This window comes from Trypanosoma brucei, chromosome 6 (assembly GCF_000210295.1).
Source record: "Trypanosoma brucei gambiense DAL972 chromosome 6, complete sequence".
Taxonomy (NCBI): domain Eukaryota; phylum Euglenozoa; class Kinetoplastea; order Trypanosomatida; family Trypanosomatidae; genus Trypanosoma; species Trypanosoma brucei.
The window spans coordinates 312551-325962 of record NC_026739.1 but is presented as its reverse complement, the minus strand read 5'-3'; the positions used below and the strand labels follow the sequence as shown (position 1 = coordinate 325962).

At 47.0% G+C, this 13412-nt stretch overlaps 9 protein-coding genes across 9 annotated transcripts; all 9 read left to right on the top strand.

Annotated features, from left to right (window-relative positions):
- Window positions 1-288: 288 nt before the first annotated feature.
- On the top strand, window positions 289-591 carry TbgDal_VI1290 (hypothetical protein, unlikely; the record flags this gene model as incomplete). Its single annotated transcript, XM_011775634.1, has 1 exon — window positions 289-591. One exon carries the CDS (start codon window positions 289-291, stop codon window positions 589-591), a length of 303 nt encoding a protein of 100 aa, XP_011773936.1.
- Window positions 592-1180: 589 nt separating this feature from the next.
- On the top strand, window positions 1181-2332 carry TbgDal_VI1280 (ribosomal RNA adenine dimethylase family protein,conserved, putative; the record flags this gene model as incomplete). The annotated part of the gene is made up of 1 exon (XM_011775633.1): window positions 1181-2332. The coding sequence occupies one exon, from the start codon at window positions 1181-1183 to the stop codon at window positions 2330-2332; it is 1152 nt and encodes a 383-aa protein (XP_011773935.1).
- A 529-nt stretch (window positions 2333-2861) lies between these two features.
- Window positions 2862-3197, top strand: TbgDal_VI1270 (hypothetical protein, conserved; the record flags this gene model as incomplete). Its single annotated transcript, XM_011775632.1, has 1 exon — window positions 2862-3197. One exon carries the CDS (start codon window positions 2862-2864, stop codon window positions 3195-3197), a length of 336 nt encoding a protein of 111 aa, XP_011773934.1.
- Window positions 3198-3887: 690 nt separating this feature from the next.
- Window positions 3888-5432, top strand: TbgDal_VI1260 (hypothetical protein, conserved; the record flags this gene model as incomplete). The annotated part of the gene is made up of 1 exon (XM_011775631.1): window positions 3888-5432. The coding sequence occupies one exon, from the start codon at window positions 3888-3890 to the stop codon at window positions 5430-5432; it is 1545 nt and encodes a 514-aa protein (XP_011773933.1).
- Window positions 5433-5740: 308 nt separating this feature from the next.
- On the top strand, window positions 5741-7171 carry TbgDal_VI1250 (polynucleotide kinase 3'-phosphatase, putative; the record flags this gene model as incomplete). The annotated part of the gene is made up of 1 exon (XM_011775630.1): window positions 5741-7171. The coding sequence occupies one exon, from the start codon at window positions 5741-5743 to the stop codon at window positions 7169-7171; it is 1431 nt and encodes a 476-aa protein (XP_011773932.1).
- A 350-nt stretch (window positions 7172-7521) lies between these two features.
- On the top strand, window positions 7522-8424 carry TbgDal_VI1240 (2-hydroxy-3-oxopropionate reductase, putative; the record flags this gene model as incomplete). Its single annotated transcript, XM_011775629.1, has 1 exon — window positions 7522-8424. One exon carries the CDS (start codon window positions 7522-7524, stop codon window positions 8422-8424), a length of 903 nt encoding a protein of 300 aa, XP_011773931.1.
- Window positions 8425-8931: 507 nt separating this feature from the next.
- On the top strand, window positions 8932-10683 carry TbgDal_VI1230 (hypothetical protein, conserved; the record flags this gene model as incomplete). The annotated part of the gene is made up of 1 exon (XM_011775628.1): window positions 8932-10683. The coding sequence occupies one exon, from the start codon at window positions 8932-8934 to the stop codon at window positions 10681-10683; it is 1752 nt and encodes a 583-aa protein (XP_011773930.1).
- A 380-nt stretch (window positions 10684-11063) lies between these two features.
- Window positions 11064-11372, top strand: TbgDal_VI1220 (hypothetical protein, unlikely; the record flags this gene model as incomplete). The annotated part of the gene is made up of 1 exon (XM_011775627.1): window positions 11064-11372. The coding sequence occupies one exon, from the start codon at window positions 11064-11066 to the stop codon at window positions 11370-11372; it is 309 nt and encodes a 102-aa protein (XP_011773929.1).
- A 144-nt stretch (window positions 11373-11516) lies between these two features.
- TbgDal_VI1210 (hypothetical protein, conserved) lies at window positions 11517-12578 on the top strand (the record flags this gene model as incomplete). The annotated part of the gene is made up of 1 exon (XM_011775626.1): window positions 11517-12578. One exon carries the CDS (start codon window positions 11517-11519, stop codon window positions 12576-12578), a length of 1062 nt encoding a protein of 353 aa, XP_011773928.1.
- Window positions 12579-13412: the final 834 nt, after the last annotated feature.

Here is a 13412-nt window from a genome sequence, read left to right as displayed (position 1 = left end):
TCGTACAGCTGGGTGTTGAACATTATGATTTTTGTACCACAACATCCCTCAACACTGATGTTTGATGTGGCAGTCGGCCGTGCACGCGTTTTGGCAGTGTTTTATGCGTTTAACCCGCTTGTGAAGGAAAATAAATAAATAAAGAAAAAGCATGAAACGGATATATAAAAAAGAAAAAGAGAAATACCGCTTAAAAAAAAAAAAGAAGGAGGGTTGCGAATTTCACTGGGAGAGGGAGAAAGGTGTTGGCGGTAGCAAAAACGAAAAAAAAAAGAAAAGAGAGGGAAAATGAGGGTCAAAAAAAATGAAACTTTTTCTTTTGATCCCCCCTGTGCTGTGTTCTTTTTTTTTTCGCTTCGCTTTGCTTTGTTGTGTTTTTTTTTTCTTTTTTCTGTACCCACTGTACGTTGCTGCTTTGTTCTTTCCTTTCTGTTGTTTTTCTCTTTTTTTTCTTCTTCTTTTCCGTTCGATTTACCTATTCGGCATCAAGTCGATATTTATGTGACGGCACCAACAGGAATCATATTAACGATAACAAAGGCGCAAACAATATATATATATATATATATATATATATATACGAATATATAAAACATAAACATCTAAAAGTATATTTTACTTCCTTTGGTCACATGGAAGGAACGAAAAAGGAAAAAAAAAGAAGAGGGAAAGAGGGAAGCATATGCTAAGAAAAAAAAATGCAGAAAAATTGTGTGCCAAATAGTTTTGGTGTTTTTTGTTTTGTTTTGTTTTGTTTTTTCTCCCCTTAGTGCGTATGTGACGAGCATTTGGATTTTGTTGCTCATCTGTATATATCCCTATCCCTCTCTCTCTCTTTTTTTTTCTCTCTCCCCCTCTCTCTGTGTGTGTGTGTGTGTCTCTCTCTCTGCTTTTGTGTATTCCTCTGCATGGTGAAATAAGCCTTGTGCGGTGTGCAACGGAACCTTCATTTATTACACCGTTTCCCTTTGTTTTATTCTTTTCTTCTCTGGTATTGCCCTCGTGGTCTTTTTCTTCCCTTCATACCCCTTCTAATGAACAAAATCGTATAACCGTTTGGTGCTGTAACGAACGTGCACTGTGCTCTGTAAGTAGTAGATCAAGCGTGTAGTTGTGTGGAAGTGTTGTTTTCTATCGCCACGTGAAGAAAGACTGACTGCGTAGATAATAACAACAATAAATGTATATATATATATATATATATATTGATATACCGACTTGCTTGCGTGTACTTGTATTTTTTATTATTGCATCAGTTGTGTCGGTAATAGGAAACAAAAAAAAAGGTTTAGAAGCGATGCCGAAGGAACAACGCAGCGTTCCAATGGGCGTCATCTCCGCCGAACCATTGCAGGCGGCGGCGCGAAAGCTAAAATTCACCACAAAAGTTACAACCCTTGGCAAACCTGAGATACGCAAGGCGACGAAGAAAAGTGCCCCAACAGGACTTAAGACTGGCGGAAGTCAGAGCGGCATGGTGTTTAATAAAGGTTTTGGTCAACACATCTTGAAGAACCCGCTCGTTATTGCTGCTATCGTGGAGAAGGCGGCGGTGAAACCAACGGATATCGTTTTGGAAATCGGTCCGGGAACTGGTAACTTAACTGAGAAATTGTTGCAAGCGGCCAAAAAGGTCATTGCGTTTGAGGTGGACCCTCGTATGGTTGCGGAGCTAAACAAAAGGTTTCAAAATTCTCCTTTAGCCCCTAAGTTGCAGGTTATAAGAGGAAACTGTCTTGATCATGAATTCCCCTACTTTGATAAATGCGTAGCTAATGTACCGTATGCTATATCATCCGCATTAGTGTTCAAACTTCTTAAGCGGCCGAACTTTAAATGTGCCGTGTTGATGTTTCAGCGTGAGTTCGCCCTCCGTGTATGCGCGCAACCCGGCTCCGAGGCGTACTGCCGCCTCTCCGTTAACTCGCAGCTTTTAGCACGATGCAGTCACCTAATGAAAATTAGCAAGAACAGCTTTAACCCTCCACCCAAAGTAGAATCCAGCGTCATTCGACTTGACCCAAAGCATCCCGCCCCGAGCGTTGACTTTGAGGAGTGGGATGGACTTGTGAAACACATCTTTAATAGGAAGAACAAGAAGGTATCTTCCATCTTCCGTACAAAGAACACGGTACGCACGCTTTATGACAAGTACTGTAGCTACCAAAGGATGGAAGGGGTGAATGATGTTAAAACTTTTGAGGAGTTTCGACAGCACCTTGAGTCAATCCTTCAAGAACCGATCTTTGATAAGCGGGCGCGAGTGCTTGATCAGGAGAGTATTATGGAATTACTCTGTTGCTTCACAAAGAATGATATCCATTTTGTGTAGTTGTAACAACGGAGCAGCAGCGGGGAGTGGAGAGACGAAAAGGAATGGACACTGTCGCCATCATACGTGGAAAAGGGAGCTTTCTCCGCTATGCGGCAAAGCAGAGGGAATAAAATGACGGATAATGAAGAGGGGAAACGTTATCAAATTTATGAGGACGGTGGTCGCGTGTACGTTCATCTTCACGACGTTGTGACGCTTCTACAAGTCAAACCTGTGAGGACTTGGTGTTACTTAGCATGCTGATATGACAAAAGTAGCACTTTTTTTTTACAATTTCGACTAATATTTGGTATTAACTGTTTTTCATTGAGTACGGTAATATTTTGTATCCCAGAAACGTGCGCAGGTGGGTAGGCGATTCGCTATTCTTACCGCTGAGTAAACGGATGTGATGATTTATTCGTTTGCTTCTTTCTCCCTCTCTTTCGTCATACGTTTCACCTGCTAAACCTCTTTTCGATGTAAAGTTTGTTAGAGTGCACTTAAGCAGTGGGGCACCGATCCGTGTGTACATTTCCGAGTGGTAATGCTGCGTCGCCGGATAACGATTCCCGCGATGGCATATGCCGTGCCATCCATGCGAACACCGCAACGCCGCTTTACCGACAAAGTTGTTCTGGGCACATGCTCTGCACTCTCTACAAGCACAACCATATTGGCCATCTTCCACCTGCTTGTAACGCCTGTCAGTGGAACCATTGCGGCAGCGACTCTGTCAGCCTCAGCAGTAAGTGGTGCCCTCGTCATTCTGGAGGGCGACAGCAGCACAAGTGGCACAGCCTTCGGTGCTGTCCTCGGTGTCGTCTTCGGTGGTATTGGCGGGTATTATGCGAAGTCGTCTAAGGAACCTTGGCGCAAGTGATGATAATAAGCAGGTGCAACTTTTCCATCTAACGGTAATTATATTATCAAAATGGGGCGTTTTTGTGTGATTGTGTGTGTGTGTGTGTGTGTGTGTGTGTGTGTGTGTGTGTGTGTGTGTGTGTGTGTGTGTGTGTGTGTGTGCGTCCCTGTGCTTGGGCTTTGGGAAAGCGCTTTAGTAGTGCAAAGAAAGGGGGAAGGGTGGATATGGGGAAACACTGATATGAAGGTCTGACCCTTTGGCGCAACGTGATCCCGCATTTGGATGCAAGAAAATTATCCGGCTAGGGACTTATCTTTGCCTTGGTGGTGTTAGTCGCTTTCGCATTTCCTTTCTCTTCATTTTTTTTTTTCGCCTAGGCTCCGCCTCTTATCGTTCTGAGGCACCACCATTTGTCTTCCTTTTATCTACGTCCTCATTAGGCCACCATCTCTTTTGCCGCTTGCTTACTTTCAAGGCGCCGGGATGGTTGGGCGGATACACATACATATGGTCACGAAGAGTTGACTCTTTATTCTCTTGCGTTTCCACTGCCTTAACTTCCTTTTGCATGATTACTATTTGTTTTCGCCATCTTGCCACATACTGCCTCCGCTTAAAGTCGTCACCATTTCACCTCTGCTTCACCATCTATGTCCCCTTTCGGTTTAAATACATAGACATCGGAGTCATTATTCCTTGCGCTGTTAGATGCTGCGTTTATCGTTGATTCGCAGAGGTTCACTGCAGCAGTCAGTTAGAAATGTAAGCCGCACACCCGCGTACTTGCGGCGTGCACCTCCAGGCCTATATATTACATGTGATTACGAGTACAAGCAGCGCCATGCAACGATGCTGGTGGATGTTTCCTCGGAGAGTGAACCTCCACTCACCAACGGCGCTTACCTGCTTGCATCAAGTGGCTGTGACGACACCTCCTTCCGTGAAGCACGCAGCGTCCTATTTGCGAGCCCCGTGGCACGCAACACATCAGAGGCGGTGCATTTTGCGGATGCCGCACTGCGTACGGCGTTGTCTCGTAACGGTATGACACTTCCACTAGATGGCATACAGACGCTTGTGATTCCAGAGTTCCATCCTCTCATTGGATATGCTGTGAGAGAGTTGTTGTCGCGGCTACCACGGCTGAAAATTGCCTGTAACGCGCAGACTGCCGCTTTCATCTCCGATGGGGAATTTTTCAAGGGTGTGGTGAAGACGCTCTGCGCGAATGACACGACTATCCCGCAGGAAGCCATGAGTTTTGCCAACGTCTCTCAAGAAAACTTACAGACGTTGGAAGATGGTTCGGTAATATCTACTTTGGGGGCCGGTAGGCAGCTTCAGGTTGTAACGGGGGACCTTGCTGAAACGCGGGAACGGTGGCGTCGGGAGCGCAAGAATAAACTGAAGCATTTCGAGTCCTATGCGCTATTTGTGCAAGACCCCGCTTTCCAGGCTATGCACGTATCCAGTTCTGTCGGTGTCCATCTCTCATGGCTGCCACTTATCGTACCAGAGGTGGATTCTGCGGCGCTGTTGTTGTTACCGGACTACTTTGCGGCTCAAAAGTCTAATGGTTCTTCTCTTCTAGAAGTGTGGCGTTTGCGTGAGTCACTCCACCGCATAGCAACCGCACTCAAAAAGTTTCCGGAGACTCAACGTGTGTTAACAACAAGCTACGGAGAGATTCCAGGTGGGGCAGGCGGATATCTGGAGCAGCTGCGACAATCGGCACAGAAGCTGGAAGAGCTCCGTAGCCGGTTGGGTCACCGCCTTGCGACGGATACGGGACGGGATATGGAGAAGTGGAGTGCGCTACTGAGCGATAAGATATTTACGGAGTGCTTACTGACGACGAAAGCAGCGACAAAAACTACACCGGAAGTGTTGGATGAATATAAGGGTTGGGCCACTGCCGCCTATTGTGGAAGACTTGCACGCACGCTGGCTCACGCCGCTGCTACACTTCCGCCAGACCCTGCCGTGAAGAATATATCCCATGAGGCAACACCTCCCATGCCTTCAGGTCCGTCAAAAGTGTCTAACCACACCTCTGGTACGAAGGAGCTGAAGAAACACTTCGAGAAGCACGGCATGGCGTCGCTTTGTCCCATTTTGGATAGGGAGGATATCGACATTACGGTGTTCCTGGCCATGAATACCGAGGACTTTAAGAAAGTTTTCAGGGCTACCTTCGGTGTAGTAAGAAAGATGGAATTACTCCAGCAAGAACTTAGGGCACCACCTCAATAACGGGTTGGGGAACGGTGTGTGAAAATACAGACTTCTAAATGCTGGCGCGCTGCGTATGCAAAGGTGGCGGGTGAGGAGGCCGGGATTATCGAGACGGCGATATGTCTGTTAACACAGTGCGATTAACTAGGTCGTCAAGGTTATAATTGGCCACTGAAAAGTCGTCGACCCCCCCCCAACTTCCGTCGTTTCTAACTTTCTTGCACGCACACACACAAAAAAAAGAAAAAGAAACGAAGATACCAGAAAAAAAACTTCTTCTCTCCACAATTCTCTGGGGTATTCGTTGAGTATTCCTTCAAAGGCTAATGAAGCGCGCAAGGAGCCCATCACCAAAGGGCCTTTCACTTGCAACCATTGCCGATTGGAAGCTCTTGCATAATTCCGTATTAGCACTCCTTCCATCCGCTGAGCAGCTGAAGCGGTCGATAACCTCACTACCAGGGGAGAATTTGTGTCTCAAAGTGGCAGCCTTTGATTTGGACGACACACTCATCATGCCAAAGACCGGGGCGGTGTTTCCTCGTGACGATCCAACTGACTGGAAGTGGCTGACACCGTCGGTTCCCACTCACCTACGCGTCTTACACGATGGAGGTTTTATGGTAGTGATTTTCAGTAACCAGGCTGGGATAGGAGGGAAGCAGTGGAACGAAAAGAAGGCGGACGTTGTGAAACAGAAGGTGGTACGTCTAAGCAAGGGGCTCAATATTCCCTTAACAGCATTCCTTTCGACAAAAGACGATATTTGGAGGAAACCGAATGTTGGCATGTGGACTATGTTGCAAGAGCACGCGAGTGATATCCTGAAGGAAAAGGTAGTGATCGGCAGTGACACTTCCGGGTACGCGTTTTATGTCGGCGATGCCGCTGGTCGCAAGATAACAACACTTGCGGGTCGGAAGAAAGACTTCAGCTGCTCCGATCGGAAATTCGCCTATAATATCGGCATTCCATTCTTCACTCCTGAAGAGTTCTACTCATGCCCAGAGGACAAACTACTTGAAGAAAGGAAGAAGGGCAGTGATGACACGCCGTCTGTCGATGGCAAGGTGGTTTCTCACCGTCTTTTGAATGTGGCACAAGCCTCATGTACTGTGGATTGGGGAGGGGTTGGGCCAACTGAGCTTAGCAAGCTGCCAAAATCATATAGTGGTCTTACCATCCATCGCATTTTAGCCAATGGAACAAAAGACATCATAGAAGTCTCGTCGCCTGCAGCGTTCCATAGAGCTTCTCAGGAAATGATTGTGTTCGTGGGTTATCCAGGTTGTGGAAAGACGACTTTTTTTGAGCGCTTCTTCGAGCCACATGGATACGCTCACGTAAACCGTGACAAACTTCAGACGAGGGAGAAGTGTCTTGCAGAGGCAAGAAGGTGGTGGAAAGCTGGGAAGAGTGTTGTGATTGACAATACAAATCCCTCGCATGAAGATTGCAGGGTGTTCGTGGAGGTGGTTAAGCAGGATGGATCAGGAAGGTCACCGCTCCCCGTGCGGTTATTCCTTTTTCGAATATCAAAGGAAATGTCCATTCACATGTCAAACGTTCGCGCGCGGCTTGGCGTTGCCCCCAAGATTAGCCGAGTGGCCTATAACGTGTACCAGTCTAAATTTGATAGTTGGACGGCTGATTCGGTGAGGTCAATGGGAATCGAAGAATTGGTGGAAATTCCACCTGTTGCATCCTTTGATGGCCTTCCCAAAGACAGCAAGAGGGAGTTTTTCCTGCTCTCATGACGAATTAAGTTCCCGCAAAGCCCATCCCGAGACAGGAGCTCGCGCCAATTCCCATCGTGTAGGAAATCACACGTAATCGGTCTGGAACCGAGGGGATTTGACATTTGGTTTATCTCCAATTTGTTTTTGGCAAGCGTTGGTCCGTCCCCCCCCCACCCTCCGCGCCTCATTTGCTTCTACGTCCGCATCCACTTTTGGTATTCTCTTTACTCCTGCGTTTTTTGACCGTGTCTGGTTTCCCTTATTTTTCTCCGTGGGTCTTGTTTCACAACTTTCTAATACTTTTAACAGACTGCAAGTACATTCTTAAAGTTTCATATACTTACGCATATACGGTGAGGGATAAAGTCATGTCGCTGCGAGTTGGCTACATAGGGCTCGGGCTAATGGGGAAACCCATGGCGGCGAACATTCTTAAAGCCGGTTTCCCACTTGTTGTGTTTAACCGCACCAGATCGAAAGCGGCTGAGTTGGTGGCAAGTGGCGCCAAAGAGGCGGCCTCCCCTGCCGAATTGGCTGCGGCCGTCGATGTCGTCTTCACCAACTTGTCTGATTCGTCAGATGTGTATGAAGTTGTCTTCGGAAAAAACGGCGTCTACAGCGGCGTTCGTCCGGGCACCATTTTTGTTGATAACAGCACCATCAAGCCAAGCACCGCTCGGGAAATTGCGGAACGTTTGTGGAAAGAGAAACAAGTACCATGCCTTGACGCTCCCGTTTCAGGTGGAGACATCGGTGCCCGCAACGGTACGTTGACAATTATGGTGGGTGGTGATCCCGAGGTGCTTGAGAAAGTTAGGCCAGTGCTTCAAGCGATGGGGAAGACCATCACACATATTGGAGTCTCAGGTGCTGGACAAGTGTGCAAGGCAGCAAACCAAATCATGATCGCAGCGCAGATGGTGGCAATGGGGGAAATGTTAGTCTTCGCTGAGAAATGCGGAGTGGACGGTCAGAAGGTCATCGATGCAGTGAGAGGTGGATCCGCGCAGTGCTGGGCGCTGGACGTAAAACCGCAACGTCTATTCGTTGGTAACAGAGAACCTGGCTTTAAGGCAGCGCTCCAAACCAAAGACCTTAACATCGTAATGGATTCCGCGAGGGAATTTGGTGTGCCCATGCCAAGCACAGCTGTGAATACACAGTTGTACCAGTCGATGTTGCAACACGGCGAAGGTGATTTGGACAACTCTGCTATCATTGGCGTGTTAGAGCGCATGGCCAACTGCAAGATTAAGGAGACCAAGCCATGACAATCTCCCCAATCATCCTCAGATCGGTAACTGTTTGTCGTTTTCAACAAACGCACACGCACACGCACATGGACATTTTCCTTCTTTTATATTATTTTAATATACGAATTGAGGGACCTGCAAGCAGGGGAGGGGGTAGTGCTAAAACGAAATTACATAATCGTTGTACTTTGGGGGGTCCAAGGGAATAAGACTAACGGCGAGAACGTTTGTGTGTACGTGTGTTCCTCCTGCTTTTGTTTCACCTGGTGAACACGGTTCCAAGGGACTTTTTATTTGACGCTCCTTTTCCGTTCCCTTTATCCCCACAGCGGGCATGGCAAGTCTGTGAGTGGGGTTCTGTCGGTCCGTCTTTTACTGCCCTTCTCGCTTTTTGTAAAAAAAAGTCCCGGTATACTTCGCTTTTGCGTTTTGGTCCCCTTAACCTCCGCTTTTTCGTTCTTCTTTATTGTCATTTATTTGTTCTTCAAATGCCTACTCATAGTGTTTTAAAGAAAATAAAGAGCCATGCCAGAGGAACTTAGGCAGTGGTTCTGGCGCGAGCTTGACACAAGCGAGTGCGCCCCTGTAAAACGCTTCTACCTTAAGCTGGAGGTTATTGAGAAAAGTGAACTAAGCCCATTTCTTCGTCTTCTTTGGATGTGTCGCATCATTGTTGCTGACAGGCGTGTGGTATGGGAGCACATATCTGAGTCATTCACTGACTCTTTTCAGAAACCGGTTGACATGTGGAACGAACAACTTGCTGTCAAGTTGCTGCGGGTTCGGCTGGAGGACAGTGTTGATGAGCCCGCTGCCACAACCTTGAGGGTTGAACTTCACAAGCACCTAACTGCTGTAGTGAAGCCGCCACCGACGCAAGCACACCCACGTGCGGAGGCAAAAAAGCAGTGTCGTGACAGTGAAGATTGCCCATATCTTATCGTACCAGCGACTGAGGGAAAAGAAGGTCTAATTGTTTGTAACGGAACACTTGAACCTTTTGGTGAACTCCTACGCGTATCGCGTAAACGTATGTTTTTTGTTGATTCTGTGAAAGTTTTTTGTGACTTGGGTCGTGTCATTCACGACTCGCCTGAACTTAGCGATATAATTGGAGGAGAGGAACAACTTCTAGTGCTAGCTCTCATCTACGAGCGCTTCGTGGCGCGCACTTCACACTGGAAGGATCTGCTTCTTTCGTGCCCAACTGATTTTCCAACGGTTCCGTCTTATTGGAGCTGGAACGACTTATCTGGTCTTTATGGTTTGGATGTGTTGGATGATGTACTTGCGAAACAAGAGAGACTACGGCAATTTCACACGGAAGTTACAAGCGTTCTACCACTAATTTACGACGCACTTGAGGGCTGCTCAGGAATTGAAAGAGAGGAATTCATGGGACACTTCACCATTGAAAACATCATGTGGGCTCGAGCGGTTTTCGACTCACGTGCTTTTAACCTTAACGTCGACGGGCGCGTCGTTCTGGCCCTAGTGCCCTGTGCAGATATGATTAACCACAGTAATCATCCTGACGTGCTAATACGGAGGGTGGAACCATGTGGAGGGGATTTTGTTATGCAAGTTGGTGCAGGTTTAGCGAGAGAAGATGTGGGGCGAGAACTTGGAATGAGCTATGGCCCTTTGCAGAATTGGGAGCTGCTGCAACATTATGGGTTTGTTCTCGATGATAACGAACACGACAAATTACCGTTTCCCTTTGATGTTCACGAGGCTGATGGCGGAGAATGTGCTCGCACTTCAGCTATAGCTACTGATGCTTCTCACACCCTGGATATTGATAAGGAGTGGGATAAGCGTAGGGCCAGTTTAGTTCAAAAGTACTCGCTTCATCTCGCGGGTTCTTGTTGGATAGGTTACAGTGGTATACCGCCACCTGCCCTGATTGCATTGATGCGTATACACCTGGCACAGGCCGAGGAATTTGCGAGTTTGGAGCGCCATGGTCCCTTCACCAGAGTTAGCCACTGCACCGAACTGGAAATCATTGCGGTAATTGCTGAAACAGTCCGTTGCATAATTGAACTTCCCACAGATCCAGATGGTGATGTTGACCATGCAGAGGGCTGTGAAGGAAGCGTCGGCTCCGAAGCACTAGCGGAGGAAGTCACCGACGATATCGTCACCAACACACGTAACGTAACCCTTTGTAAAGTACTTCGTAGGGGTCTGGAGCGCATCGGTAACCGTTGTCTTGAGTGGTGCAGTGCGCGAGCCGCCGCCATCGAAACAGAGAAAATAAAGCAAGCCGTGTGAACTGTGGCGGAATTAAAAGGGAGAAACATTATCAGGAAGGAATGAAACATTTGAGGAAAGAACGGGAGAGAGCGGCTTGCGAATGGGTGGGCGTGCCAAACTCGTTAGTGTGATGATACGTGCAATCGGCAAGTAGCGCATTAACTGCTGTTTCGTGTTGCTTTCATTTGGCTGCTTAATTATTCCTCGCCATGTATAGACTGCCGTTCGTTGGGCCTACTTGGCCAAGGCTGTTGGAGCTCATTGGTCCGTCACGTTTATTACGAAATCTGAAAGCCGCCGTCTAATGCAAAGAATCTTTGTCGTCATTTGTTATTTCTTCTCATTTATTTACCAACTTTGGTCAATGTTGACGCCTCTACCGCTCGAACTCCCTGTACATGCATTGCGAACTGTTTAACTGTGCAAGGTTGCAGCTACAGGAGAGCATTCGCTTTTGTCAAGTGTTTGCAAGCTCCATTATTCCCCGTTTGTTGTTGCATCTCTCCACTGTTCTCTGTTGGTTCTTCCGCACTGCGGCGCCGTTGCTTGTTTATTTTTTATTTTTTTTAAAGAGACAAAAGGGATCTGCTCGTAGGAGTGTAGTACGCATGCTTGGCACGGTTTGTCTGTGGACCTCCTACAATTCGCTGATTCCTTTTCGTTCACAATCATCCCGTAAATGCGTATGCATGGTTTGTTGCCGTTGAAATTATTATTATTCACCGAGGAAATTTCGATTATTATGACGGTTTGGGCTGCTTACTATTTTTCACCGTAGTAGATGCTTGTTAACTTTGTTTTGGGCCTTCTCCCCCCCTTGAATTCTGCTCTTCCTCACTGTGAAGTACACTATGGACATTGATCTTTCATATGGTGACCTTGAAGCCCATTCACTTGATACGGTTGTGCCGAATCATGAAATCGTCCGAACGTTCAACGTTTCCGGCAACAATATACCTCCCGATGTCTTTGTGGATATGGTGAGGGAACATATCGTTCGCATGAAGAAACTGGAGGAACTTGACGTCAAGAACAATCGAATAGGCCCCCCTGGCGCGCAGTGCCTCTGCAAGGCCCTCATTCGGCATTGTCCCAAACTGCGTTACCTTGATATAAGCGAAAACAGTATCCTCGATGAATCCCTGGTGGATGTCGCATATTTACTTGACCAAGGTTGTATCGAAACACTTTTACTGGTGAACTCTCACATAACCCCGCGTGGAGTGCCAACTCTCTGTGATGGACTCCTCAGCAGCAAGTGCATCACTAATTTGTCCCTTGCTTTCAATATGCTTGGTGATGCGGGAGCCTCACTCCTCGCCCGAGCACTCGGAGCTCATCCGACGCTGCGCTCGCTCGACATTAGTGACAACCGCATCGGAGATCAGGGAGCCATTGATATCGCCGATTATCTTTTTCTCTCTCCCTACTCGAGGCTAGAGAGTGTTTTTCTATCCGTCAACGTCATTGGCGACACGGGTTTCAGCGCCATCGGGGAGGCGTTGTCTCGCACTAGCAACACTCGCCTCTCACACTTAGACCTTGGATGCAATGCTAACGTCGGGCCCGAGGGAAGGTGCGCATTTATTCATTACGTGGAGCACATGCGCCATCTCTACTCGTTGGATTTGTGCTCCTCCAATCTTTCTGATGAGGATATGCAGGCGCTGGTACACGCAGTGCTTTCCCCAACGTGTGGTATCGGACTGATTGAGTGGTACAACAACCCTGACGTCCGCCTTTCAACGGAAATTGAATTGGATGCGGCACTTAAAACAAAGAGAAGCGACCGGGAGATTAGGGACATGCGCACGCGGCGGTTCTGCGTTGCTGCTGCCAGCGTCTTCAGTGTTGTTGCGTTAACCTACCTTGGCTCCGTGCTGCTTAAAAGGAGGCGGGTCGCAGCGCGCTGATTCAGGCGGCGAATAGCCTCATGTTACTGCGAACCATTTTGTGCCTTACTTTCCTTCCATCACAGCGCATAAGCCCGCTCTACCTGTCAACATGATTTCCCCGCCCTTTTCCCCTTTTTTCATTTCTCACTTACCGAAGTGCTTAATTTGTCTTCCATCAACAGCAACAGTATTATTATTGTTATTATCATTATTAACGTGGATGGTGGTCTTCACTACTGCATTGCCTCCTCTTCACACTCTCACGGCTATTTATCTTCTCATCTTTTTCATTCGGCCAGTCTCGCTTTGACTCAGGTACGTGAGTGTGAAGTAAATGAATGTGAGGAAGAGCGATTATATGTATATATTTACATATATATATCAATGTGTACTGAGGTGTGTTTATGTGGACGGGAATAGAGAATGAAACAACTAAGGATTAAACTGCTAAACCGACTGCGTGGCGGAATGGGAGACAAAAATAAAAAATCAAAGAAGTGAAAGGTGAGGTTGCTAGAGGAAAAATAAGTGAGAGCGTAGAGTCTTTTGATTATGAAGGTGGAGAGGATTAAAACATATAACTGAAGTCGGTAATAAAAGGCGGTATGTCACGAAACGAGACCGTAGCTCGAAGTTAATCGTAAAAGTAACGTATAAAAAAAAGGAACCAGCGAACGGAAGCGAAAGCGAAAGTAAGGTCATCCACAATTGGGCCTCTTCAAAACGAAAGAAAAAAGAATGAATTAATACGTGCTTGTATTTAATTATATTTCTACCAATCACTTAACGTAATACACCATTCATATATATATAATACAGAAACAGATATGTATTAAAGCGGATATTTTGTAA